Source organism: Hydra vulgaris, chromosome 07 (genome assembly GCF_038396675.1).
Source record: "Hydra vulgaris chromosome 07, alternate assembly HydraT2T_AEP".
NCBI classification, from domain to species: domain Eukaryota; kingdom Metazoa; phylum Cnidaria; class Hydrozoa; order Anthoathecata; family Hydridae; genus Hydra; species Hydra vulgaris.
The window spans coordinates 37902869-37929546 of record NC_088926.1 but is presented as its reverse complement, the minus strand read 5'-3'; the positions used below and the strand labels follow the sequence as shown (position 1 = coordinate 37929546).

The window sequence follows — 26678 nt, the reverse complement described above, 5'->3', positions numbered from 1 at the left end:
TGGTATGGATTTAAAGCGTCCCAATGAGTTATCATTAACAGAAAGGTAAAGTATTTTCTTAATTTATAAAATAGCATAAATTTGCGCATCTAAATCCATATATATAAATATCTTAGTACTGCAACCTTTATAGCTAGTCTACTGCAAGCAGCTGTTTTCTTTTACCGTCCATTTGTCCACTTTATCTTATAGCATAAAACTCATAGTGACTAATCTAACCATCAACCTCACACTTTTAATTGTACTGACACTCTCACCAGCTACTTTAAAGGGCAGTTGACTAGTGTTAGGACCAACCCAAGTTGCTGTAACATACTTGTCACTTGCAAATGATGTATTTTTGTCAAGTGTATCAAAAGAAGTGACAAAACTTTAGAATAGGAAGTTAAAACATTAAATGTTATCTATATAAAACCGCCTGTTTCATATTATAAAACAGGTTTTTAATTTTTATTAGAGTCTGATATGTACTATTTTGTACATTTGTATATTTTATAATTATCTTTTTTTTTTTTGGAGCGTTTTCTCAGTTTGAGATTTTTCAATATGCCACACTTACAGGAGAACTACTTGAGCTTTTTTTCTGAAATTTTAACGTATCTTTTTTTCAATAAAAGCTGGGTTTTAAGTGGAACGTACCCAGAATGTTTATTTATAATTAAGAAAAAAGTCAGTATTTAACTTTTCAAATCACAATACACTTTTTTCTTAAATCAACTTTGGCACATAAGTCCTCAGACCTTGTTTTTTGTTTATAAAATCTGTTCTTTTTAAAATACAACTATTCTAAAAGTTTCATTTTGTTCTTTCTAAAACTAACGCCAACGTAAATACTATTTTCTATTTATTTTGGGGTTTGTCAAAACTTTTTTTGTAAAACTTCTATTTTTATTACATTGCATATTACTTTATGTCAAAAGTTGTTTTCTTAAACTGTTAAATTGTTTAATATCTAGCTGTATATCCCTTAAGTGCATAAAGATTTAGTCGTGTCAGATTAAATTAGCAATCTAATAACCGAATAAAATTTATTACAGTATATATAGGACTCTGACAACCTGCCCCACAAACACATAAAAATTTATGGTGAGATAAAAATTTGGTTTTTACTAATGCCCTTGTTTATAACATCCAGATGTAAACTTTACAAAAACCTAGCTCAGTTTTTTCTTGTAAAAATTTTTTTATTATTGTGATTTATACAACGACAATTATTTTTTTTTGAATTTTACAATTTGTTTTTTACAAGTGTACACACAAAAATTATAAAAATATCGGCTGGTGTCTATCTATTACTGGTAAAAAAGATAGATAAAATGAATAGCATCGGTTTTGTAAAACTTAATGTTATCTCCAAAACTTAAATATTACAAAATTCTTCACAGAAATGTAAAACTCCCCTTATTTTTAAATTTAGATAAAAACAAACAAAAACATTCTTGGTCCATAATATGAAAAAAGTGCCTAATTTTTGTTAAATTACCCTTCACAAAAACTCACTTTATGTGGCCATTTTTTGACTTTTTGGACAAAATATATATTTTTTAAAATTCAACATAGCTATAATTTTCCCGTTCGAAACAACGCTGACCCAACCAGTAAACAAATAATGGTAACATTCTATTCAGACCCACCCAGTAAAACAAATAATGGTAACATTCTATTCAGCAATTGAATACTCACAGCTGATGCTGTTGTTATTAATAGCTAAACTTTTTGAAAATGTTTTTAAAATTTTTAATGTACATTTCTGACAGTTGCGTACGAACTGTTGTTGAATTCGTATTCAGCACACTGATTTCCTACAAAACTGATGAGTTAAAATCTCGCTTTACGATCGTATACGGGAAGGTTTAAAACAAAAGCCACCGCGCACACTAAAAAAAAAAAGTTAGAAGTTAGGGTATATCACATATCCTACCTTTAAGGGTATATCACATATCCTACACCTTAAGGTAGAAAATTATATCCTTAAGGCAGAACATTATACCCTTGAGGTAGCAAACTATACCACATATGACCATTTTTGGTATAATATCCTACCTTAAGGGTTTAACTTTTAATATGTATAAATAACACGTAACAACTATTTTACAATGCAATTTGCGAAAATGTATCTAAACAAAAATAACCATGCTGTTTTTTCTGTCTTCATAGGAGAGCCGTAGCTTCCCTACCCAAACCTCGATTGGGAGACAGTAACACGTAATAATGAAGGTATTTTTAATGATTTTTGGCCCAAACTACACGTTTTGGGGGCCAAGCCATGGCACTGTTTGAATGAATGCGATAAATTAACGTTTCAACCTGTGGTGATATCGATTTGCTTCAATAATAAGCTTTGCTAATAATTGACAAAAGTCACACTATGCATTTTTCCTTCGTTTAGTAGCATTTCTATTGTAAAGTTGCTAATTGTAGACAAGACTCACCAGTTGTATTTTTAAGTGGTATTGTTGCAATTTATATATATAATTAACGATTTTTGTAACAAAATTAAATTGAAAGTGATAAAGCACTAGTAATCAAATAACAACAATATGACATTTAAATGCGACTAAACAACTAAACAACCACTGGTCGAATGTTTCCCAGATGGGTAGGTCGAACTTACCCCGCAATTGTTATATGCAAACAAACATTAATAAAAACCAAATTAATTTTTTTTAAGGAAACGTAACAATTAAGTTTCTTACTCATGATATCGTTAAGCAATAAATAACAACAAAATTTGGGCATTTAAGATTTTTCAAAAAATAACAAAATAACCTTTTATATCAATAATCATATTTGTTTCTAAATAAATGTGTATGCTCTTAAAGATGGATCAATACTTATATACATTTATAAAAGATCCATGCGGTAATATTAGGCATGTTGAGAAATATTTGAAAAGGTCAAATGTTCCCTGTCTTCCCCTAGAAATGTATACTTGATAAAAAAAATTTTCTTCTTGTTTATAATTTAACAAGCAGTAATTTGCAATTTGCAGTAAAGATATAAATATATCGAGTTTTAAAGATTTAAAAATTAGCAGATTCTCTTTTTTCTTATAATTTTGAATTTCATTTTATTGATGTGAAATTTGGTATGCTTGTGCAATAGAAAATATGCTTTAACTTCGATTAGTTGCATGTTGCTTTAAACATAAAAATGAAAAACACTTTTCATTTACTCTTTACTTTCATGTGGTGGTAATTTGGAAGAATTATTGCTAAAAAATCTAACTGAAGTATTTGTGGAGCAGTTTTCTCAAAAGCAATTCTTCTTGAACATTTTTCTCCATATATCACTATATTTTCAGTTAGTTTTTCTTTTCCAGTCAATCGACATATCGCTCCAACAACACAACCATCTGTTACTACAACGTTTGGCCCAATAAATGTTTTGGCTTCAAAAACATTATTGCTATCAATAGAAATCGCTTCTACATGGGCACCAATTTCAAAAACATTGCAGTGACCAATTACTAATACGCGACCAGGATGAGTGTTAATAATAGTAACCTGTTCTTCTATTAAGTTACCATCACCAATTACAATGCTGCCTAAAAAGACAATCATAATCATCAAACTAAAGTTAACTAAATAAAAAAAAATCAACTTTTTAAGTTGAAGTTTACTTACTACAGATAATACCAGATAATAAAAGACAACAATAAAATCTGGACATGAATATGATATACTTTAAATGGTGAAGTCTGTGTGATCATGGTAATATCCAGATTTTAGTGTTACCTGGTATTAACTGATAAAAAATATTGATTACATCTTGATTTTTAGCCCATAGTGAAATATTATGAATATAATTTGAAATCACATTGTTTTTGTTAAGGATTGGAGTTAAGATTAGTTTAAGTCTAACTAAAATAACGAAGTGGCCAAACAAAATCTTCATAAAAAAACAAGGATATTAGAGGGTTTAAAGAAAATTGTTTTAAAAAGAGGACTATAGAGGAGTTTAGAGCAATCGTGGCCACTCAACTAACTTTTTAGTGTAACCTTTTAATTTGGGACTTTTCGTTTTAAATTATCATTTTTTCATTCTAAATTGTCACATTAATTTGGCCAATTTTTATTTTAAGTTGGCCAATTTTGGTATCATTTAATCAGCCAAATGAATTCTATGAATTTATTAAGCTGAATTTAATAAATTCATCATAGGTAAATGTTAGAATAAAATCTTTCATTTTTAAATTTAATAAAATCTACTCAAGACAATCAACAACCCATCACTGCTGCTCCAAAACGTGGCCACCACAAAAAGGTCACTGCTGCCAAACGCCAACGCATCTGCGATGCAGCCAATGCTGGGGGCGACTGGAAAGCAATTGCAGCAGTCATGGGTGTCAACGTTCACACAACACCTCGATACATTGTCAAAGATGATATGGAGCGAGGGAAATGCGGAGGGTACAAGAAGAAGAAGCTTACTGAAAATCACCTTGATGCCATACAAGATTGAAATAAAAACTATTGTCAAATGACTTTAAACGAAATCAAAGCCCGAATATACAATGACCTTCACGTAGATGTTGCTATTTCTACGAAACACCGAGCACTTGATGGTCGCGCTTTCTTACCTATAAAGACATTTATTAGGAACCTTTGCAAATGAACACAGAGGTTGAAAAAGAAGCTCAAAGCAACACGTTCAAAACATTTGTGAACTGCTTGGTGATGGCAAAGTTTCAATTTGGATAGATGAAACAAACTTTAATCTTTTCTTTGCACGTTCCAAAGGTCAACCCAAGCGCAATACCTATGCTGTGGCACCTCGTAATGCACCCCAAAATAGAAAAAATAAAAATGTATATATATATATATATATTTATATATATATATATTTATATATATATATATATATATATATATATATATATTATATATATATATATATATATATATATATATATATATATATATATATATATATATATATATATACATATATGTATGTATACAAAAAAAAGTATATAAATATATACAAAAATATAGGTCCTCAAAAAAAATAAGCGTGGGGGTAGTTTTTTTGGTTACTAAAATTATTTTATCGGTTAGTATACATGTTTACTTTTTTCTCTATATAATAATACTGAACTTAATAATAGTAGTGCCAATCCTACCCATTCATGCGTTTTTTGATACAGAGGTTTTTAGAACCTTTCTACTAAATATTAAATCATAGAAAAAGCCTTTCCTTTTTCCGGTAGAAAGGCTTTTTGATATTTAGTTATCTGTTGGTATTAATTTATTTTTATATTATATAATTAGATAATTTTTTTACTTTGTAACTTTGTTGTGTTGCATTTTAGACTGTAAAGTTTTGATTAGTATTTATTCATATTCTGGAATTTAGTACTATTATTTTACTAATCTCTTTTACTGTAATTTTCATTTAACTTTCTGCTCTTGCTTAAATTTCCTTCTCAAAATGATTAAATCATTTTCTTTCAATTTCAAAATTTTGATTTTACTCACAAAGCTCTCTTTTTTTTCCTTCATATTATCCACTATTTTTGTGTTGCAAATAATTGCTAATTAATTGCTGTTTAATATACAGCGAAATCTTAAATCTTAAATTAATAAAAAAAAACACTTTAAGCAAGAATAAAACTTTTTTAATTTTTTTTTTCTTAATTCAAGAACCCTTCTTTGCACACACTCACATATGACCACTCCTTTCCACATAATATTAGCAAAAAATTTCCCTCTTCCCTTCTTAAATATTTTTATATTTTATTTAGGCTATGAACAACAATGGATTTTTTCAATTTTCTAGTAAAATAACAGTCATTGTTGTACATAACACTTTATTTGTGTGCATTTTTAGTTTGAAGCTGATCGCAGAGCAATGATGATTACTATAAATTCATTTGGTACTGAACTTTATAAAGATGATCGCGCCAAGTTATATCCTAATTGTGATAAGCTAGCTCCAGATGAATTAGCAAGGCTTGCAACGGCTGAAGATTACGACCAAGATCGACAAGTTGCTGATTGTTATAGTGTAAGTAATTGTATAATATCAAAACTTTTTGTTAACTAAAGATTTTAAGAAAGATTGTATACTGGTATTTAGATTTGAAACATTTAGGAAATAAAACTTTTTTATTTCCTAAATGTTTTAAATCTAAATTAATAAATAATTAAATTTCCAAAGATCTAACATAAAGTACCTCACAACTCATCTCACCTCCAACCATTCTAGGCAACTAAAAGATCTAACATCTACCTAGGAAAAGGAAAAAACTTTTCGTGTCATTTTCATTAAAAAAATGATATTAAGGAAAATTGTCCAAACCACACAAGTGTGGAACCATGGAAGTTAAAGTGTAAATAAAAAAGAAATACATAGGCAGTAGGCTGCAGTGTAAAAGGTGTGCAGCAGAGTACAAGTCGATTTTGCATTAAACATTGCATTTTTAATACTATGGCTCTTGGCTTGATTCTAACAACCTTGTACTCTAAGATTTTTATTGTTGAGAAATGTTTTTAATAACAATATTTAATAAAATAGCTATAACATTATGAAGTGGCCTCGTCCTGAATGTAGTGCTGTATGGTTTCTTTTTATGTTGTTTGGATTCATGTTCACATTGTTCAATGCCAAGTGGTTAAAAGGTTTGATTGGCTGAATTAGAAGTTTAGAAGTAAAAGTAGTAACTGGAGTACTGATCTTTTCCAAATTAGAGCTGACTTTGAAAGTGAGTTTGAAAAAATGCGTTTTTTTATCAATGTTGGCAGCAGCAAATTTTTCATTCAGCGAAAATTTTTATCTACTTGTAATTAAATTATGTTTTATTAAGTATACATATTTGTTTTACTTTTGTTCTTAGCACATTTTTTAACACTGAACTCAGTTTACAACTTTTGTAATTTTTTTTTACTAACTATTCATACTTTTCTCAATTCTTCATGTGGTGATACTCAGTGATAAGACCGTTTGATCTTCTTAGAGCTTCTTTAACAAACAGCAAAAAAAAAAAAATCTTTTATCCACACCGGTATTTTTATCCTCTCAAAATGGCTACATACTTCACTTTCTTTCAAATTAAAATTTTCTGCCAGTTGTTATCTCACAAACAGCAATAGATTTATAATGATAAATAACAATTTAAAAACTGAAAAAATCTTTTATGAACACGTGAAAAAGGCCTGTTGGTTCGCTACTTTTCTACTGAAACTATTAAAACAAAACAAACAAAAATTATGAATTTCTTTCTTTAAAAATTTCTCGGCACATTCTTGTCAGTTTGAGCCTAAAAAAAAAAGATTCATATAATGAGGGATTTTACAAACACTTAAAATATGAAACAATAATCTAAAATAAAAACAAATAGTAAAACATAGTTAAACAAATGTATACCACTTCAAAAAATTTAGAAGAAAATAATTTTCTCCACGCATAAATTAAAAAAAAAAAGAAGTCTCTCAGTTCTCTCACTCAACCAGATTTAAGAATTGATTGTAGAATTGCAGGGTATACAAATATGACAGGAATCAGGATGATCAGTAATAGGATTATTAGTTAAAAAAGACTGGAACTAGAATTGTACTTAAAATAAAAATAAAAAAAAGTGCTACCGCTATGTTTGATATAAAATTTAATAGAGGAAGTAAAACTCTATTATAGAATACCTTCATTTTTCTTACAAGAATACTAATTCTCTATACCAATTAACACAAAAAAGTTAATTGATAAGTCTTGATTTATTTTATTCATAAATTTAGACGCACAATCAAAAAAAGTCTAATATCCTGTTAATTGATAGTTAATTAGTAGTTTTTTTCCCATAATTCTCATTAATAGGCCTAAATCAATTGATTTTGTCAAAAAACCTTATATAAATATGACTTACCTGGAATTAGTTAATTATTATTTAATAAATAAACAAAAGTTAAGTTAGTTTTGTACTAAAAAGACGCGAAAAATGGGCAAAAGACGTATCACTCAACGTGAAAGATGGCAAATTATTGCTCACATTAAAGTAGGAACCAAAAAGTAGTAGAAGAAATTGCCAGGTTAATTGGAGTTTCTGAGAAAATACGTTCGGGCAACGAAGCAAAACTTTCTTCATACTGGTGGTGCTAGCGAGAAAACGAGGCCAGGTAGATCTTTGTCAACCACCAGAAAGGATGATAGTGCCCTTAATAGAGCTGTCAGAGCTAATCCAAAAATTAGTTACAAAGGATTGACCACAGAATTCAAAACAACGCGAAATACATCTATTTCTCAAAGCACAGTCCGCCGAATACTTATCAAATACAAGATTGGAGTCTACTCTGCTTTAAAAAAACCGCTCCCGCGTCCATTTGATAAACAAAGGAGACCAAAATGGTGTCGTGAAAGGAGGTATTGGACAATAGAACAATGGAAAAACATTATGTGGAGTGATGAGAGTAACTTTGAGTCTATCAATCGCAAATGCAACATAACAGTCAGAAAAGAATGGCTCACAAAAAGTATTATGACAGGTACACCGACTTTACAAAGTCGAGGAGGCTCGATAGGAATCTGGCCATGCTTCAATTACAAAGATGTTGGTATGTGCCAAACATACACCGGAAAAATCAACTCTAGAATATACGTAGAAGTTCTTGAAAAAACAACCTAATTCCATCAATTGACCTGCTTATGCTCAATGATAAACCATGAAAACTTCAACAAGATGGCGCTACTGCACTATACTGCATACTATACAAAGGAGTGGTTAACAATAATAATATCAAGATAATACCGTGGCCTCCATACTCACCTGATTTGAACCCGATTGAAAACATTTGGGCTTGGATTGACCGTGAATTGGCAAAGGTTCAAATTTCCACCGGCGAGCTGAAGGACGTCCTTAAGGAGAACTTGTATAGGGTCACAGAAACGATGTGCGAAACTCTTGTTGAGTCAATGCCTAGAAGAGTTCTTAGTTGTATTAAAGAAAATGGCGGATACACAAAATATTGATTGGCTTCAGTATTATGCCTCCTAATGTATCGTGCGTCTAAATTTATGAATAACTTTTTTTGTCTTAAACTAAAAATTTCTATTCTCAATTTCGCGTCTAAATTTATGAAAACCACTGTATATATATATATATATATATATATATATATATATATATATATATATATATATATATATATATATATATATATATATATAAAATTAGTGGAAAATTACTTGACAAATTTTTTTTTCATTTAACACTGTGTTTCATCAATAAAAATTCATCTGAAATGAATGATCAAATTAATATAACTTCAATTTATACCAAATATTAAAAACTCCAAGGGAAGCGACCAGGCTATAGCCATTCAAAGTATTTCTGAATATGATGAGCAATATATACAAAGTACTTCTGAATACTATCAGATCAAATCATTAGAGTGTTTGCTGAGAACACAGCTAGCAACAAAGGAAAGAACAAAGAAGCTATAAGGAATGCTATTGTTCATGCTTTGAGGAGGCTTTTTCTGTGGCTGTTGTGCAGACATCACATATATGAGAGTCATGTGTTGCATGTCATGGGAGCTTGTTTTTGGTACAACAAAAAGTCCAAGCTAACACCTCTATGTTTTCACTCTCAGAAGCTATGGCCGCAAACATAGAGAAGTTAATAAAATTAAAAGAGTTGTCAAATTTGAATGGTCTCAGGATGCATTTAGACCAGGAACTCTTTTGCACCAACTTGCAGTTGAAATTAAAATTTTAGTGCAGTAGTGCCTGCTACTCTCAAGAACATAAACACTGCTACAAATTACATTGTGTTTTTTCATGGTCTATTTTTTCTGAAGAGTCCTATGGCAACTCAATCTCTTTCAAATGAACTAAGAGCTTTAAAGATAGCTTACCAGCTCCAAATGTCAGATGATTACGGAGCCTATGCAGATATTCGGAAAAATTCTACAAGAACCTTCTACTTTACACTTGGTATCATAGCTCCCCACCCTGTGGTTTTGTCTCTTGCTGATAGAGATCTAGATACCGAGTTAAGAACAACATCCTTAACAAACTGTTGTCTTTTGCCGTTCCAGAAAAAGAATATATGGTGCTTGAGAAACCTGACAAATAAATTGTTTTTTTAAACTTAAAAACTGCTTTTTTTTCTCATGTTCAAATAGAATGAAAAATCAGAAACATACATGTACTGTGAACAATTCATTCATTGTCCATATGTTTTCATTATTTGGTTGCACCACTCTTGACTTTTATAAGCGCTGCAATTCTATTCTGGATATTTGTATAGTATTTTGAAATTAACTGTGTAATATCCGGGTTGTAAAATCATACATGACCAATGCGTTCGATTAGGTCACGTTTATTAGTGGTGGTGACCTCTTTTACTCTGTATTTAAAATTGTGCTATAACCCTTCAATTGGGTTCATATCAGGACTACTTGCTTTTTTGACATGGTATGGAGGGCATCACCTCCATACGATGTCAAAAAGCAATCCTAGACAATGTTTGCCATATGGTAGGGTGCCCCATCTTGCATGTAAATGAGTTGTCCCATAGTTGAGAAATCAGACAAGTTTTTGTAACTTTCTTGTGCTGTTTAGCACTCATCTTGCCATCTACAATGTATAGACGTCCAGGTTCTTTGAAAGATATCACGCTCCAAATCATGATCTTAATCAACTGTTCCACCTTCTGTACCAGACACTGTGGAAGAAATTCTTTTCCTGGTCTTTTTCTTACATAGCGGCAGTTGTTGTCCAATATTTCCAGTGTTGATTCATTCAAAATACATACCTTAAACACACACATACACATATACAGTGAATTACACAGACTACTGTTGTAGGCTTGCAGTTATTACAATTAATCTTATTCTAGTAATTTAAATTAAGTTTAATTTAATTTTTGTCGCTTATCAAATTTACAAATTACTTTTCTGGACAGTATGGAAATAATCAAAAATTTAGACAACTCGCCATTTTCCAGTTCTTTACTGTCCTCGAGGATTACGAGGCAAATTGTTTGCCGAACCTTCCTTCAAAATTGCAGTGGTCAATTTTGAAGATTGCAATTTTGAAGATTTTGTCAATTTTGTCAATTTTGTCGATTTTTCTTAAAAAAACAGAGCAATTATATATTAGTAGAAAATCACTTAACAAAATTTTTTTCCATTTAAAACTGTGTTTCATCAACAAAGATTCATCAGAAATGGATTATAAAATTAATAAAACTTCAATTTATACCAAAAATTAAATTACAGGAAGTTGCAAATGTCTTAACTACTGTAAATTTTGACACATTTGTGGAATTTGCTGACACTATTTTAAAAAGAATTCTTTAGAAATGATTACTAATGCTATTTTTTTAAATGTTTTTTTAAAAAATTAGTTAATGTAAATATTATTTGAACTCATTTATTTTTATAGTTTTTTAGGAGAAACTTATTTTTGTGCCTACATTTAGAAATTAATTCCGATCTTTGTTTAATAAGCATTCTTGATTTGCATGTGTAATTATTTCAAATTTTTCTTGTAGGCATAGTATGCATTTTTTGGAAATATTGTTATATGCAGGCGCTGTTTTAAGGATAGACCAATTCAGTATAAAATCAGCAATATTTTTTTCTATTAATTCCCATATATATTTTAACAGCATGGTGTCTTTTGGATACTTTTTATTCTTGAAAGATTGCTTATGATTGGCAAAACGTTTTTTCCATTCACCCTCTGTTATGCCAATATATTGTTTATCAGGTACATTCTTAGAGGAAACAACACATTTATATACCACATTTTTTGATAAACAACTTCCACTCATTGGACAATTGATTTTTTGTTTACAATTACAATCTGTAGTTTTTTTATTTAGGATTTCTTTTTTGTTTAACACAGCCTTATTGTGACCTTTTAAAAATCTTTCCATATTTTTTGTGCAACTGTAGCTAACTTTAATTGTATTTCGATTAAAAATTTTATGTAATTTATTAGATCGCGGGAAATGCTTATTGACCAATTTTCAAAACACTTTTCCTATGTTAGTAGAAACATTTTTGCTATATGGGGGGTTGAACCAAATTACATTTCTAGTTCTATTTCGTTTTTTTGTATTCTTTTTATTCGTTTAGAGGAATTAAATACATTTTCATCTGAGGAGTTTTGGTTTAGTCTGTTATTAATTGAAATCGGGATTTGTTTTAGAACTTGGGGTGGATGGTTAGAGTCAATGTTAATATATAATAGTTCATCGTTTGGTTTTTTGAAAGGCTTATATGAATTTTCAGAGAGGTTAAATGTGACATCAAGAAAATTCACAATTTTTTAAAACTTGTGAATAAAATATATATATATATATATATATATATATATATATATATATATATATATATATATATATATATATATATATATATATATATATATATATATATTATATAAATATATATATTTTATAAAAAAAAACGCAAAAATGCGATAATTTTTAAAATCAGCCATTTTTTTTTTACATAAAGAAAACGCAAGATTCGACTTGGTCACAGCTATTTGTTTTATGGCTTTGTTTTATGGCTTTGTTTAGGTTGCTTTTTTTTTGTTTACTTTACTGTTTTCAAGTTAAGATTACATAATTGTTCTTTTTTTATTTAAATTTTTTTTACTATGTTTTTTCTAACTTTGTTGTGTTGTGCTATATTTTAGACTGGTTTGTTCCGTATAGTAAGTTTCATAAGCTGTCATTTTTTTCAACACACCGTTTTAAGTTTTGATTAGTATATTTATATTCTGGAATTAAATACTATTTTAACTATCTTTTTTACTGTAATTTTCATTTCATTTAAAAATTTAATTTAAGTAAAAAGTAAAATTTTTTTTTTTTATAAAAGAAGATTGTTGTTGTTGGTTAAAGGTTCTTTAGTAAGTTTTAAATCAGGATTTGATTAGCTTTATATTATTTTTAATAAAATTTTTGTTTTTGTAGTAGTAGTATACTTGGTATATCTGCTATTTAATTGCTATTGCTTTAAATACACACTAATTAATTCTTTATGAATTTATTCTTTGTTTTCAGAAATGTATACCTTTCAATATCTATGTTTTGTAGTGGAGATTTATAATAGTAGTGGCATATTTGTGTATGCTTGATATAAGTGTTTGAAAATACATTGAAGTTATATTTTATAAAAGGTTAACGTTGGTTGTTATTGTAAACTTATTTTGTTGGTTGTTGAAATGTTATCGTTTTTATTTGTTTTTATCTTGCTGGGATACATGGGCCTTTAAATACACATGTGTTAAATACACGATAACTTATTCTTTATAAATTTATTCTTTTATTCAGACATTTATACTTTATATTTTATTTATAGTAGTTGTAGCATATTTATATATATACTTGCTAAAGTACAACATATATACACTTTAAAATACAGTGAAGACTTATATAATAAACCAAGAATGATGTTGATTGTCGTTGTAAGGTTGTTAATGTCGATGTTATATTTTTTTATGTTTGATCAGTTCATTACAAATTTTATTTTTAAAATAGTAGTAGCATATTTATATGTACTTGCTAAAACTGTTTAATAAATTGAGACATGATCTCTATAGATTATTATAAGAACTTATATTCGTTAAAGAAAAAGATATTCAATAGTTTTAATATTTAGTTAACTGTTTTAAAAAAGCAATGTTTTTGTAATTTGCTTGTTTTTTTGAGAACGCTTTTAGTTTCATTCGTGTAAATCGTGTTGTTGATTGATACACGTAGCACGTACGAGTTTCTATTTGATTGAATTTATCTCTACATTGTTTATTAATTATGTCAAATTGCTCGATTTTATTAACTAAAGTTATAGTTGTATTTTTTCATCGAACAGGGATACATGAGATTCGAAGGAATACATGTGTGTTAAATAATAATATTTAAAACACTTTTTCCAACAATGCAAGTTTGTTTTATTAATTTTCAGGTTTTTAATGTTTGTCACATTCTTCCTTTTATTTTATGCTTGGTGTTTAACTTTGACATTCAGACAATTTACAGAATACTTCAGGTAAATATCTTCATTGAAGGTTATACATTGTACTGAAGGTTATACTTTGCACTACTATTTAGTTATACGATTTGCAGTGGTGCGGAATGAGAAGGAAGAAACTTACTTAACGATTTGATTTTATATTTTTACAACGTGATTCATTATTGTATATCATTTATTTTTCTTATTAAACGTTATTGCATCATTGACATTGGATCGTTGACATTTTTGAAAATTTAAGTTATCTATTTTGAAAAAGATTCTACATAAAAAAAATTTTTGTACATTGTACTGTTGATTGGCTATTTAGTTAAATAATCTGCTATGGTATGAATGGAAAGAAACTTATTTAATATTTGATTTTAGGTTTTCACAACATGATTTAGTATTATTAATCAATTATTTTTTGATGAAGCATAAGAGGGCCATTTTGTTTGATTTTTTCTTTTCTCACAACCTTATAAATTGAACAAATAGTTATGATTAATTATATCTTTTGTGTGTTAAATTTCATCACAAACCATTTTATTTATTGTCATTTTCTATTTTACATGTGTGAGTAAATAGAAACCATTTAGATTTTTATCACCATGCTGATAAATGGTCTAGAATGGATATATGGTCTAGGTGGTTTCCATTTAAATTAAGTTTACTTTTTGGGCCAATTTTCGCAACAGCTAGTATGTATATATATATATATATATATATATATATATATATATACACTGGCGGCCGGTGACAATAAACTTTGGTGGGGCCAGCAAATATTAACCAAAAAATATCGCAACGACTCACTGTCAGCGTAACTGATACTTAGGTGTTTATGAGGAATTTTTTGGTCGCTAGCGTTTTTTGATTGGTTGAGAGAGTTAAGCGCTAGCATACTCCTAAAATAAAGCATAAGTATTTAATGGCATTGAATCTTTTAAACCTACGTAAAAAGCAGCAAAAACTGACTGAAAACTGACTGAAAACTGCCCTGATAGTGGTGCATTATGATTTGAACAGATTTTGATATTTCTTCTTTAGATTTTTTTTTTATTCTAACTTTATGGTAAAAACTTTTAGTTAGTTTGAAGTAAGTCATAAATATAAAAAAATACGATTAACACTATAATTTTCATAAAGGTATAATATATTTTGAAATAAAGAATGATGTTAAAAACAATGATTTAAGCATATTATTTATACAAATATTCTGCTCTTCTCTGTTTCATAAGAGAAAACATTTCAATTATTTTTTGATTAAACTGATCAATATCCTGCAAATAATCTTTATGTATTGATAGTACAGCTAATGCATTCAACCGATCTTGACCTGTGGAATTTCTCAATAGTGTCTTAATTCTTTTTAAAGTACTAAAACACCGTTCAGCATCGGCTGTAGACACAGGTGTGACTAAAACAATCTCTATCAACTTCGATATTTCAGAAAATGTTTCAATCAAGTTATTTTCATGCATAAACTGGGATAGGGCACTAATGGTGCCAATATCACTAAAAACAGCATTTTCATATAAATTCATCAACTTAACTTCACTCAGCATTGGATAGTTTGTTAGAATATTTTTATATGATTTGAAATTTGAAATTTTTCGGATCCAAAATTGAAAATGATTTAAATATTTTAATGCTTCTAAACCTGTCGCTAATTTCGTAAATAACTTTATCACAAGCATCTTTAGCATCTTCTATTAGAAGTTCGATTGATGTGTTTCGTTTCATTCGGTTTTCATGCATTTCTTCGCAATCGTTAAGAATCGATCCAGAAACATTATCAGTGATGCTATTTCGCACAAAATTTATAGATAACTCAAATTTTTCAAAAGCCTCCTTGATTGTAATAGTGTTGCTGTTACTTGATTGCAATATATTGTAAAGTACATCAACTAAAATTGAATAAAAAAAAGATAAAAAAAAGTTGAACTCTAAATCTTCCAAACATTTTTTGAACCCAACAGATTGCCACACGCTTGTATCATCCCATCCTTCATCGTTTATAATTTTATTAAAACATTCCCCAATCTTTGCTTTGTTTTCTTTTATGCAAGTAACTATTTTTGAACGAAAATTCCATCGTGTTTCGCAAACTCTTGGTATCTGTTTAAAAGTAATTTCGCGAAGTAAATCATTTCGTTTTGGCGAGGATGTAAAGAACACGCCAAATCCACTTAAAGTAGAAAAAAATGTTCTTACTTGCTTATTCGACGAACAAACTTTTTTCAAAACTAAATTCAATTGGTGTGCATAGCAGTGAACATAATGGGCCTTTGGGTAAACTTCTTTCATTAGACTTTGGACTCCATTCCTTGATCCGCTCATAACTGCTGCACCATCATAATGCCTGTGCAATTAATTTTTCCTTCAGACCAAAACAACTTAATTCTTCTTTTAATACATTTGTAAGACCCATAGCAGTTCTATCCTGAAAATCAATAAATGCTATAAATCTTTCAACTGGTTGATAACCTTTTAAATAACGCAAAATAATGACGAACTGAGAACGACAAGATACATCAGTTGTTTCATCTGCTTGCAAGGAAACAAATCTTGCTTTATCTATCTCACGTTTAATTTCTTCTATGTATACTTTTTATACATACATTCTAGAATCTCATTTTGGTTTGTTTTCGAAGTATTTTTTGTTACTTTTGAATCTTTAAGATGATCGCTAAACGCACTATCCAATGTAGCTGTGTATGAAACCATATCTAAAAATACCCCTCGATTATTTGAGTCAATAGTTTCGTCATGTCCTCTTAAGGGCAATTCGTGTACACCACAAAATTTTATACAATCTATAACCCTCGATAATGTATGTCTGTTTTTGTCAACTAATTCATTATGTTTTTTTATGCTAAGACTGTATCCAGCATCAATTGTCGATAAAATGTTTGTCTTTCCGAGCATTTGAAACTGCAACGAATTACTTATATGTGTTTTACTGGATTCGTGTTTTTGTATTCGCTCAGAAAGATGTTTCATATCTTTACAGCCATTTTCTGCCCACAAGCTCTCGCCACCAAACAAAACACAATAAAAACAAAACAACTAACACTTAACGATGATTTTTTTTCAAACCATGATACACAAAGTGTTCGTGTTTTTTTACCACCAACTTGAGTTATACGAACACCTTTTAGTTGGTATGCCCCAAGATTTTTGATTTCTAGTTTTTCTTGAAGACCCAATGACGAGAAACGTTTTGCCAATAAACTATCAATTTTGTTCATGTTAAATTATCTTATTAATGAACCTAAATTATTGTAATAAGATAACTTTAAACTATATTGTAACTAGAATATATGAACTTGGCATGATTCAAAATTTTATTAAAGAATCTTTTCATAATACAACACATATTTTAGTTAATTAATTCCATAATTCTTAAATACAACATTTAGAATGTCAGTCATAAATAATAGTGAACTTCTTAAGATTATTTACATTGTCTTTACATGCTTTAACAATTTTATGTAATTAAAGATGAAAACTTAATATCTGTTTGTAAGCAATCATAAATATTTATATAGTTTTAGTTCTTTGACTTTAGCTTTATTCATCCCCCCAACCCCCCTTCCCCCCCCACCAAAAAAAAAAAAACATTTCAATAAAACACTCTGATTTTTTTATTTCGATGGCAATGGTAAATGTCCAACATTTTTAAATAATCTAAACTTTGTATATTTTTATATATATTATGAAATGCAACAGTACCACTAGTGGTAGAGTTTTTGTGATCGAAAAAAAATGTTCTTTATATCTTCTGTTGTTTGTACCTTTGTTGTATCGAACTAATAATAATATTGACTAATTTTAATCTTTACTTGAAAATCAAGTCTTTAAAACTTGTGTTTAATGCTTATTATCATGGTTGATATTGGCTCTGGTTCAGCGTCAATCCAATTGACAACTTAAAAGATAGAATGACTAAACTGCCACCAAACAATGTAAACAATTTTCAATTGCTGATTCATTATGCCACAGAATATGATACATAAGCTATTTGGAAGAAATAAACTTTAGCAATCCCTCATTGAGAAAAGAACAAGAAGCTCTTATTATATTTGTAGAAATGACTAAACTTTCTCATGTCACAACATATATACTTGCCAATCAATACACAAATCAAGATCATCATTAATATGGCTGAGCCACAATTTTTTTCTCTGTAAGAAAAAAAAAAAAACTTTTTTAAAAATAAATAAAACAATATATGTTTGAAAAATGTAGTTTACTAACAAGTATTATAAAATGTATAAGATTGTTGATAATAAAAAAAATGCAGGACTTTTCTATGATATTTTAAAATCAATTTTCTAAACTATAAAATTTCCAATCTTATAATTTTTATTATTCCTGTTTATAATTATAGAATAAAATGACTTGTCCTAGAAAATCTAGTTTCTGAAAAATATTAAAAACTAATTTCTTTTACCTAACTGTATCTCTTTAAATGTTTATGTCAGACCAACATTTATACCAGTAATTTCTGTTACATTGTTTTAAATATCATATTTTTGCCATGTTCTTATTCCTGTTAATTTATACTCCTAATAACTACTTCGTAAATTTTTTATTTACATATCCAGTTTAAGAAACTAATACTAACACTGTTAATATTGCAATATAAACACTGTTAATATTCATAATGAAATTCCAATATTAACTAATGTATAGTGTTTACATTATTTTTACAAATAAATGTTTACATTTAATGTTATAAAGTTTCTTAATATTACTGTACCTTATTGAGTCAACAAAACTTCTAAACTAAATTCTTCACTCTTAAAATCGAGAATTAAAAATGGTGTATGAAGTTTTTAAAATTCGTGATGTTTTTTATGGTTCTTTTCTTTAAGGGCCAGTTCAATGAGGCCCTGAGGTGCGTTTTTTCGTCCCATCTGAAAGCACAATAAATTCTGCGCGCGCATTAAAAATAATATCACTATAAACAAAATAAATAGGGCCAGTGAAAATCGGCCCATCCGTTATTGGCAATGAATTAAAACAACGCTACAATACTTTGAATTAATTGCAAATAAACGTATTACTTATAAATTAAAATAGTTTAAAATTAGAACTAACTTAGAACTATTTATTTTTATAAAACTTGTCTGCAAATAGTTTAGGCTGATAATTGCATATTTGTATATATAAAAATACATATTAACATAATCAAATATTTTATCTTAAATAAATATAGGTGGGGCCGGACCCCTATGGCCCCAATTGACGAGCCGCCACTGTATATATATATATATATATATAATGAATAAAATATGTAAAATTAGTAAAATAAAATAGGTAAAATGAGTAAAATAGTGCATCTATAACTATAATTTGTCAATATGGTATACATTTTATTGAGAACTTGTACCTCCAAAATTTGTAATCTGTAAATTTTTATAAGTTTAGTTATTCATAATGTCCTAGTTTGTTGTTGTCAAATGGTCTCACAATGGAACGGTCTCTGTAGGATACATCAATACTCATTTGGCTCTTTTGGCAAATAACAAGGAGGGTAACATACCATACACAAATTGAGATGTAATTGATGCCCCATTAAGAAGGGTGTAGTTATTTATGTGGTTGGTAAACTTCAAATTTGAAATGCTTGAAATTTCTTTGCATATGTTATATTTAAAATAGTTAATTCTTTTCTTTGTGTATGTGTCCAGTTTGTTTCACATATTTAATAATATGTAATATTATATCATATTATATAATATTATATTATATGATAATTATATTGTTAATAGTATTTAGCAGATACATTTTTTATGATTTATCTGCTAAATAAATGTTTTGTGGATGAAAATGAGGTTTGTATATTAGGGTGTTTTTTTTAAATAAAATCAGTCTAAACACTGGATAACATTTGTATACTTTTTAGAAACATGTAACAGTGAAATATTTAGCATGCCGGTTTGAAAATATTTTATAAAAACATTTGATACAAGGTGATGAGTTGTTTGAATAGAAATGAGGTGCTCATCCTATTTATTCATAAAATTAACGTATTATTTTTATCATAACATTGTACAAACTTTAGAATTCTTATATTGTAGCTTACTATTTCAATTATTGTAGAATTGAATTTGCCATTGGTTGGTTTTGCTCAACATTGTTTGTTGGATTTTGCCAAGACACTAACAACATTGTACAAAAAAATTGAAAGTACGTTAATTTAATTTAGTGAAAAATAAAGTGTTAGTGATGTACCATATAAATATATTTAGTTTTTAATAAAGTGTTAGTGATGTACCGATGACAAAGGCCGATTATGGCTAATAATAGGGTTTAATGTATATATATATATAAGGGTAATGTAATAATATTAGGGATGTAAAATATATTTATATATATATAAGATTTACCTAACATCAGACATGACACGACCTTCTAGTCTGTCATCGGTAATCATCGGCAGACTTATCAGCGGATTAATTGCCCGATATAAACGGCTAACAGCATACTGGTTATGCATCAGCATCTGCTAATAAGCCAAACCACCACTGGTGCATAGGTGCACCTTAAATATGTATATTATATACATAATATTGATATACTACACTTATATATATACATTAAACACTATAATAAGCCACAATCAGCCACTGTCATCATTACATCACTGTAAAGTGTATTTAAAGAATTTAATAAACTTTTAATAACTGGCTAAAATTGTAATAACTTTTCTATAACTCTAGCGAGCTTAAGCGTTCGACATAATCCACTGTTTTATACTATATCCTGTTTTTAATATTTTTATAATATACTCTTTTAATGTTATAATAATTATTCAGTTTTCAGTTTTACAATATTTTCTAAGTTTTATAATTTCCCTAACTCTACCAACACATTTAAAACCATCGCAATTACAAACATTTACAACCAACAAATTCTCAAATACCACCTTGTTTATCACCAACACCACCAGGAACTCTCTGTTGCAATCCAATTCTAGTTCCAGTCTTTTTTAACTAATAATCCTATTACTGATCATCCTGATTCCTGTCATATTTGTATACCCTGCAATTCTACAATCAATTCTTAAATCTGGTTGAGTGAGAGAACTGAGAGACTTCTTTTTTTTTTTAATTTATGCGTGGAGAAAATTATTTTCTTCTAAATTTTTTGAAGTGGTATACATTTGTTTAACTATGTTTTACTATTTGTTTTTATTTTAGATTATTGTTTCATATTTTAAGTGTTTGTAAAATCCTTCATTATATGAATCTTTTTTTTTTAGGCTCAAACTGACAAGAATGTGCCGAGAAATTTTTAAAGAAAGAAATTCATAATTTTTGTTTGTTTTGTTTTAATAGTTTCAGTAGAAAAGTAGCGAACCAACAGGCCTTTTTCACGTGTTCATAAAAGATTTTTTCAGTTTTTAAATTGTTATTTATCATTATAAATCTATTGCTGTTTGTGAGATAACAACTGGCAGAAAATTTTAATTTGAAAGAAAGTGAAGTATGTAGCCATTTTGAGAGGATAAAAATACCGGTGTGGATAAAAGATTTTTTTTTTTTTGCTGTTTGTTAAAGAAGCTCTAAGAAGATCAAACGGTCTTATCACTGAGTATCACCACATGAAGAATTGAGAAAAGTATGAATAGTTAGTAAAAAAAAATTACAAAAGTTGTAAACTGAGTTCAGTGTTAAAAAATGTGCTAAGAACAAAAGTAAAACAAATATGTATACTTAATAAAACATAATTTAATTACAAGTAGATAAAAATTTTCGCTGAATGAAAAATTTGCTGCTGCCAACATTGATAAAAAAACGCATTTTTTCAAACTCACTTTCAAAGTCAGCTCTAATTTGGAAAAGATCAGTACTCCAGTTACTACTTTTACTTCTAAACTTCTAATTCAGCCAATCAAACCTTTTAACCACTTGGCATTGAACAATGTGAACATGAATCCAAACAACATAAAAAGAAACCATACAGCACTACATTCAGGACGAGGCCACTTCATAATGTTATAGCTATTTTATTAAATATTGTTATTAAAAACATTTCTCAACAATAAAAATCTTAGAGTACAAGGTTGTTAGAATCAAGCCAAGAGCCATAGTATTAAAAATGCAATGTTTAATGCAAAATCGACTTGTACTCTGCTGCACACCTTTTACACTGCAGCCTACTGCCTATGTATTTCTTTTTTATTTACACTTTAACTTCCATGGTTCCACACTTGTGTGGTTTGGACAATTTTCCTTAATATCATTTTTTTAATGAAAATGACACGAAAAGTTTTTTCCTTTTCCTAGGTAGATGTTAGATCTTTTAGTTGCCTAGAATGGTTGGAGGTGAGATGAGTTGTGAGGTACTTTATGTTAGATCTTTGGAAATTTAATTATTTATTAATTTAGATTTAAAACATTTAGGAAATAAAAAAGTTTTATTTCCTAAATGTTTCAAATCTAAATACCAGTATACAATCTTTCTTAAAATCTTTAGTTAACAAAAAGTTTTGATATTATACAATTACTTACACTATAACAATCAGCAACTTGTCGATCTTGGTCGTAATCTTCAGCCGTTGCAAGCCTTGCTAATTCATCTGGAGCTAGCTTATCACAATTAGGATATAACTTGGCGCGATCATCTTTATAAAGTTCAGTACCAAATGAATTTATAGTAATCATCATTGCTCTGCGATCAGCTTCAAACTAAAAATGCACACAAATAAAGTGTTATGTACAACAATGACTGTTATTTTACTAGAAAATTGAAAAAATCCATTGTTGTTCATAGCCTAAATAAAATATAAAAATATTTAAGAAGGGAAGAGGGAAATTTTTTGCTAATATTATGTGGAAAGGAGTGGTCATATGTGAGTGTGTGCAAAGAAGGGTTCTTGAATTAAGAAAAAAAAAATTAAAAAAGTTTTATTCTTGCTTAAAGTGTTTTTTTTTATTAATTTAAGATTTAAGATTTCGCTGTATATTAAACAGCAATTAATTAGCAATTATTTGCAACACAAAAATAGTGGATAATATGAAGGAAAAAAAAGAGAGCTTTGTGAGTAAAATCAAAATTTTGAAATTGAAAGAAAATGATTTAATCATTTTGAGAAGGAAATTTAAGCAAGAGCAGAAAGTTAAATGAAAATTACAGTAAAAGAGATTAGTAAAATAATAGTACTAAATTCCAGAATATGAATAAATACTAATCAAAACTTTACAGTCTAAAATGCAACACAACAAAGTTACAAAGTAAAAAAATTATCTAATTATATAATATAAAAATAAATTAATACCAACAGATAACTAAATATCAAAAAGCCTTTCTACCGGAAAAAGGAAAGGCTTTTTCTATGATTTAATATTTAGTAGAAAGGTTCTAAAAACCTCTGTATCAAAAAACGCATGAAGGGGTAGGATTGGCACTACTATTATTAAGTTCAGTATTATTATATAGAGAAAAAAGTAAACATGTATACTAACCGATAAAATAATTTTAGTAACCAAAAAAACTACCCCCACGCTTATTTTTTTTGAGGACCTATATTTTTGTATATATTTATATACTTTTTTTTGTATACATACATATATGTATATATATATATATATATATATATATATATATATATATATATATATATATATATATATATAAATATATATATATATAAATATATATATACATATATACATTTTTATTTTTTCTATTTTGGGGTGCATTACGAGGTGCCACAGCATAGGTATTGCGCTTGGGTTGACCTTTGGAACGTGCAAAGAAAAGATTAAAGTTTGTTTCATCTATCCAAATTGAAACTTTGCCATCACCAAGCAGTTCACAAATGTTTTGAACGTGTTGCTTTGAGCTTCTTTTTCAACCTCTGTGTTCATTTGCAAAGGTTCCTAATAAATGTCTTTATAGGTAAGAAAGCGCGACCATCAAGTGCTCGGTGTTTCGTAGAAATAGCAACATCTACGTGAAGGTCATTGTATATTCGGGCTTTGATTTCGTTTAAAGTCATTTGACAATAGTTTTTATTTCAATCTTGTATGGCATCAAGGTGATTTTCAGTAAGCTTCTTCTTCTTGTACCCTCCGCATTTCCCTCGCTCCATATCATCTTTGACAATGTATCGAGGTGTTGTGTGAACGTTGACACCCATGACTGCTGCAATTGCTTTCCAGTCGCCCCCAGCATTGGCTGCATCGCAGATGCGTTGGCGTTTGGCAGCAGTGACCTTTTTGTGGTGGCCACGTTTTGGAGCAGCAGTGGTGGGTTGTTGATTGTCTTGAGTAGATTTTATTAAATTTAAAAATGAAAGATTTTATTCTAACATTTACCTATGATGAATTTATTAAATTCAGCTTAATAAATTCATAGAATTCATTTGGCTGATTAAATGATACCAAAATTGGCCAACTTAAAATAAAAATTGGCCAAATTAATGTGACAATTTAGAATGAAAAAATGATAATTTAAAACGAAAAGTCCCAAATTAAAAGGTTACACTAAAAAGTTAGTTGAGTGGCCACGATTGCTCTAAACTCCTCTATAGTCCTCTTTTTAAAACAATTTCCTTTAAACCCTCTAATATCCTTGTTTTTTTATGAAGATTTTGTTTGGCCACTTCGTTATTTTAGTTAGACTTAAACTAATCTTAACTCCAATCCTTAACAAAAACAATGTGATTTCAAATTATATTCATAATATTTCACTATGGGCTAAAAATCAAGATGTAATCAATATTTTTTATCAGTTAATTCCAGGTAACACTAAAATCTGGATATTACCATGATCACACAGACTTCAGCATTTAAAGTATATCATATTCATGTCCAGATTTTATTGTTGTCTTTTATTATCTGGTATTATCTGTAGTAAGTAAACTTCAACTTAAAAAGTTGATTTTTTTTTATTTAGTTAATTTTAGTTTGATGATTATGATTGTCTTTTTAGGCAGCATTGTAATTGGTGATGGTAACTTAATAGAAGAACAGGTTACTATTATTAACACTCATCCTGGTCGCGTATTAGTAATTGGTCACTGCAATGTTTTTGAAATTGGTGCCCATGTAGAAGCGATTTCTATTGATAGCAATAATGTTTTTGAAGCCAAAACATTTATTGGGCCAAACGTTGTAGTAACAGATGGTTGTGTTGTTGGAGCGATATGTCGATTGACTGGAAAAGAAAAACTAACTGAAAATATAGTGATATATGGAGAAAAATGTTCAAGAAGAATTGCTTTTGAGAAAACTGCTCCACAAATACTTCAGTTAGATTTTTTAGCAATAATTCTTCCAAATTACCACCACATGAAAGTAAAGAGTAAATGAAAAGTGTTTTTCATTTTTATGTTTAAAGCAACATGCAACTAATCGAAGTTAAAGCATATTTTCTATTGCACAAGCATACCAAATTTCACATCAATAAAATGAAATTCAAAATTATAAGAAAAAAGAGAATCTGCTAATTTTTAAATCTTTAAAACTCGATATATTTATATCTTTACTGCAAATTGCAAATTACTGCTTGTTAAATTATAAACAAGAAGAAAATTTTTTTTATCAAGTATACATTTCTAGGGGAAGACAGGGAACATTTGACCTTTTCAAATATTTCTCAACATGCCTAATATTACCGCATGGATCTTTTATAAATGTATATAAGTATTGATCCATCTTTAAGAGCATACACATTTATTTAGAAACAAATATGATTATTGATATAAAAGGTTATTTTGTTATTTTTTGAAAAATCTTAAATGCTCAAATTTTGTTGTTATTTATTGCTTAACGATATCATGAGTAAGAAACTTAATTGTTACGTTTCCTTAAAAAAAATTAATTTGGTTTTTATTAATGTTTGTTTGCATATAACAATTGCGGGGTAAGTTCGACCTACCCATCTGGGAAACATTCGACCAGTGGTTGTTTAGTTGTTTAGTCGCATTTAAATGTCATATTGTTGTTATTTGATTACTAGTGCTTTATCACTTTCAATTTAATTTTGTTACAAAAATCGTTAATTATATATATAAATTGCAACAATACCACTTAAAAATACAACTGGTGAGTCTTGTCTACAATTTGCAACTTTACAATAGAAATGCTACTAAACGAAGGAAAAATGCATAGTGTGACTTTTGTCAATTATTAGCAAAGCTTATTATTGAAGCAAATCGATATCACCACAGGTTGAAACGTTAATTTATCGCATTCATTCAAACAGTGCCATGGCTTGGCCCCCAAAACGTGTAGTTTGGGCCAAAAATCATTAAAAATACCTTCATTATTACGTGTTACTGTCTCCCAATCGAGGTTTGGGTAGGGAAGCTACGGCTCTCCTATGAAGACAGAAAAAACAGCATGGTTATTTTTGTTTAGATACATTTTCGCAAATTGCATTGTAAAATAGTTGTTACGTGTTATTTATACATATTAAAAGTTAAACCCTTAAGGTAGGATATTATACCAAAAATGGTCATATGTGGTATAGTTTGCTACCTCAAGGGTATAATGTTCTGCCTTAAGGATATAATTTTCTACCTTAAGGTGTAGGATATGTGATATACCCTTAAAGGTAGGATATGTGATATACCCTAACTTCTAACTTTTTTTTTTTAGTGTGCGCGGTGGCTTTTGTTTTAAACCTTCCCGTATACGATCGTAAAGCGAGATTTTAACTCATCAGTTTTGTAGGAAATCAGTGTGCTGA

The 26678-nt window shown here is 28.7% G+C and overlaps 2 protein-coding genes and 1 long non-coding RNA gene across 3 annotated transcripts; 2 read left to right on the top strand and 1 right to left on the bottom strand.

Moving 5' to 3' along the window:
- Positions 1-3167: 3167 nt before the first annotated feature.
- LOC136082752 (dynactin subunit 6-like) lies at positions 3168-3563 on the bottom strand. The gene has a single exon (XM_065802175.1). The coding sequence runs from the start codon at positions 3561-3563 to the stop codon at positions 3168-3170; it is 396 nt and encodes a 131-aa protein (XP_065658247.1).
- Positions 3564-12604: 9041 nt separating this feature from the next.
- Positions 12605-22316, top strand: LOC136082457 (uncharacterized). The gene is made up of 5 exons (XR_010639706.1): positions 12605-12666; positions 12834-12864; positions 19882-19975; positions 20079-20165; positions 21241-22316. It is a non-coding gene; the product is annotated as an uncharacterized LOC136082457 (long non-coding RNA).
- Positions 22317-24901: 2585 nt separating this feature from the next.
- On the top strand, positions 24902-25297 carry LOC136082751 (dynactin subunit 6-like). The gene has a single exon (XM_065802174.1). It carries the CDS (start codon positions 24902-24904, stop codon positions 25295-25297), a length of 396 nt encoding a protein of 131 aa, XP_065658246.1.
- The last annotated feature ends 1381 nt before the right edge of the window (positions 25298-26678 follow it).

Excerpts from the sequence above, each read along its gene's own strand:
- LOC136082752 (XM_065802175.1), bottom strand. The coding sequence starts at position 3,563 with ATGATTGTCTTTTTAGGCAGCATTGTAATTGGTGATGGTAACTTAATA.
- LOC136082751 (XM_065802174.1), top strand. The coding sequence starts at position 24,902 with ATGATTGTCTTTTTAGGCAGCATTGTAATTGGTGATGGTAACTTAATA.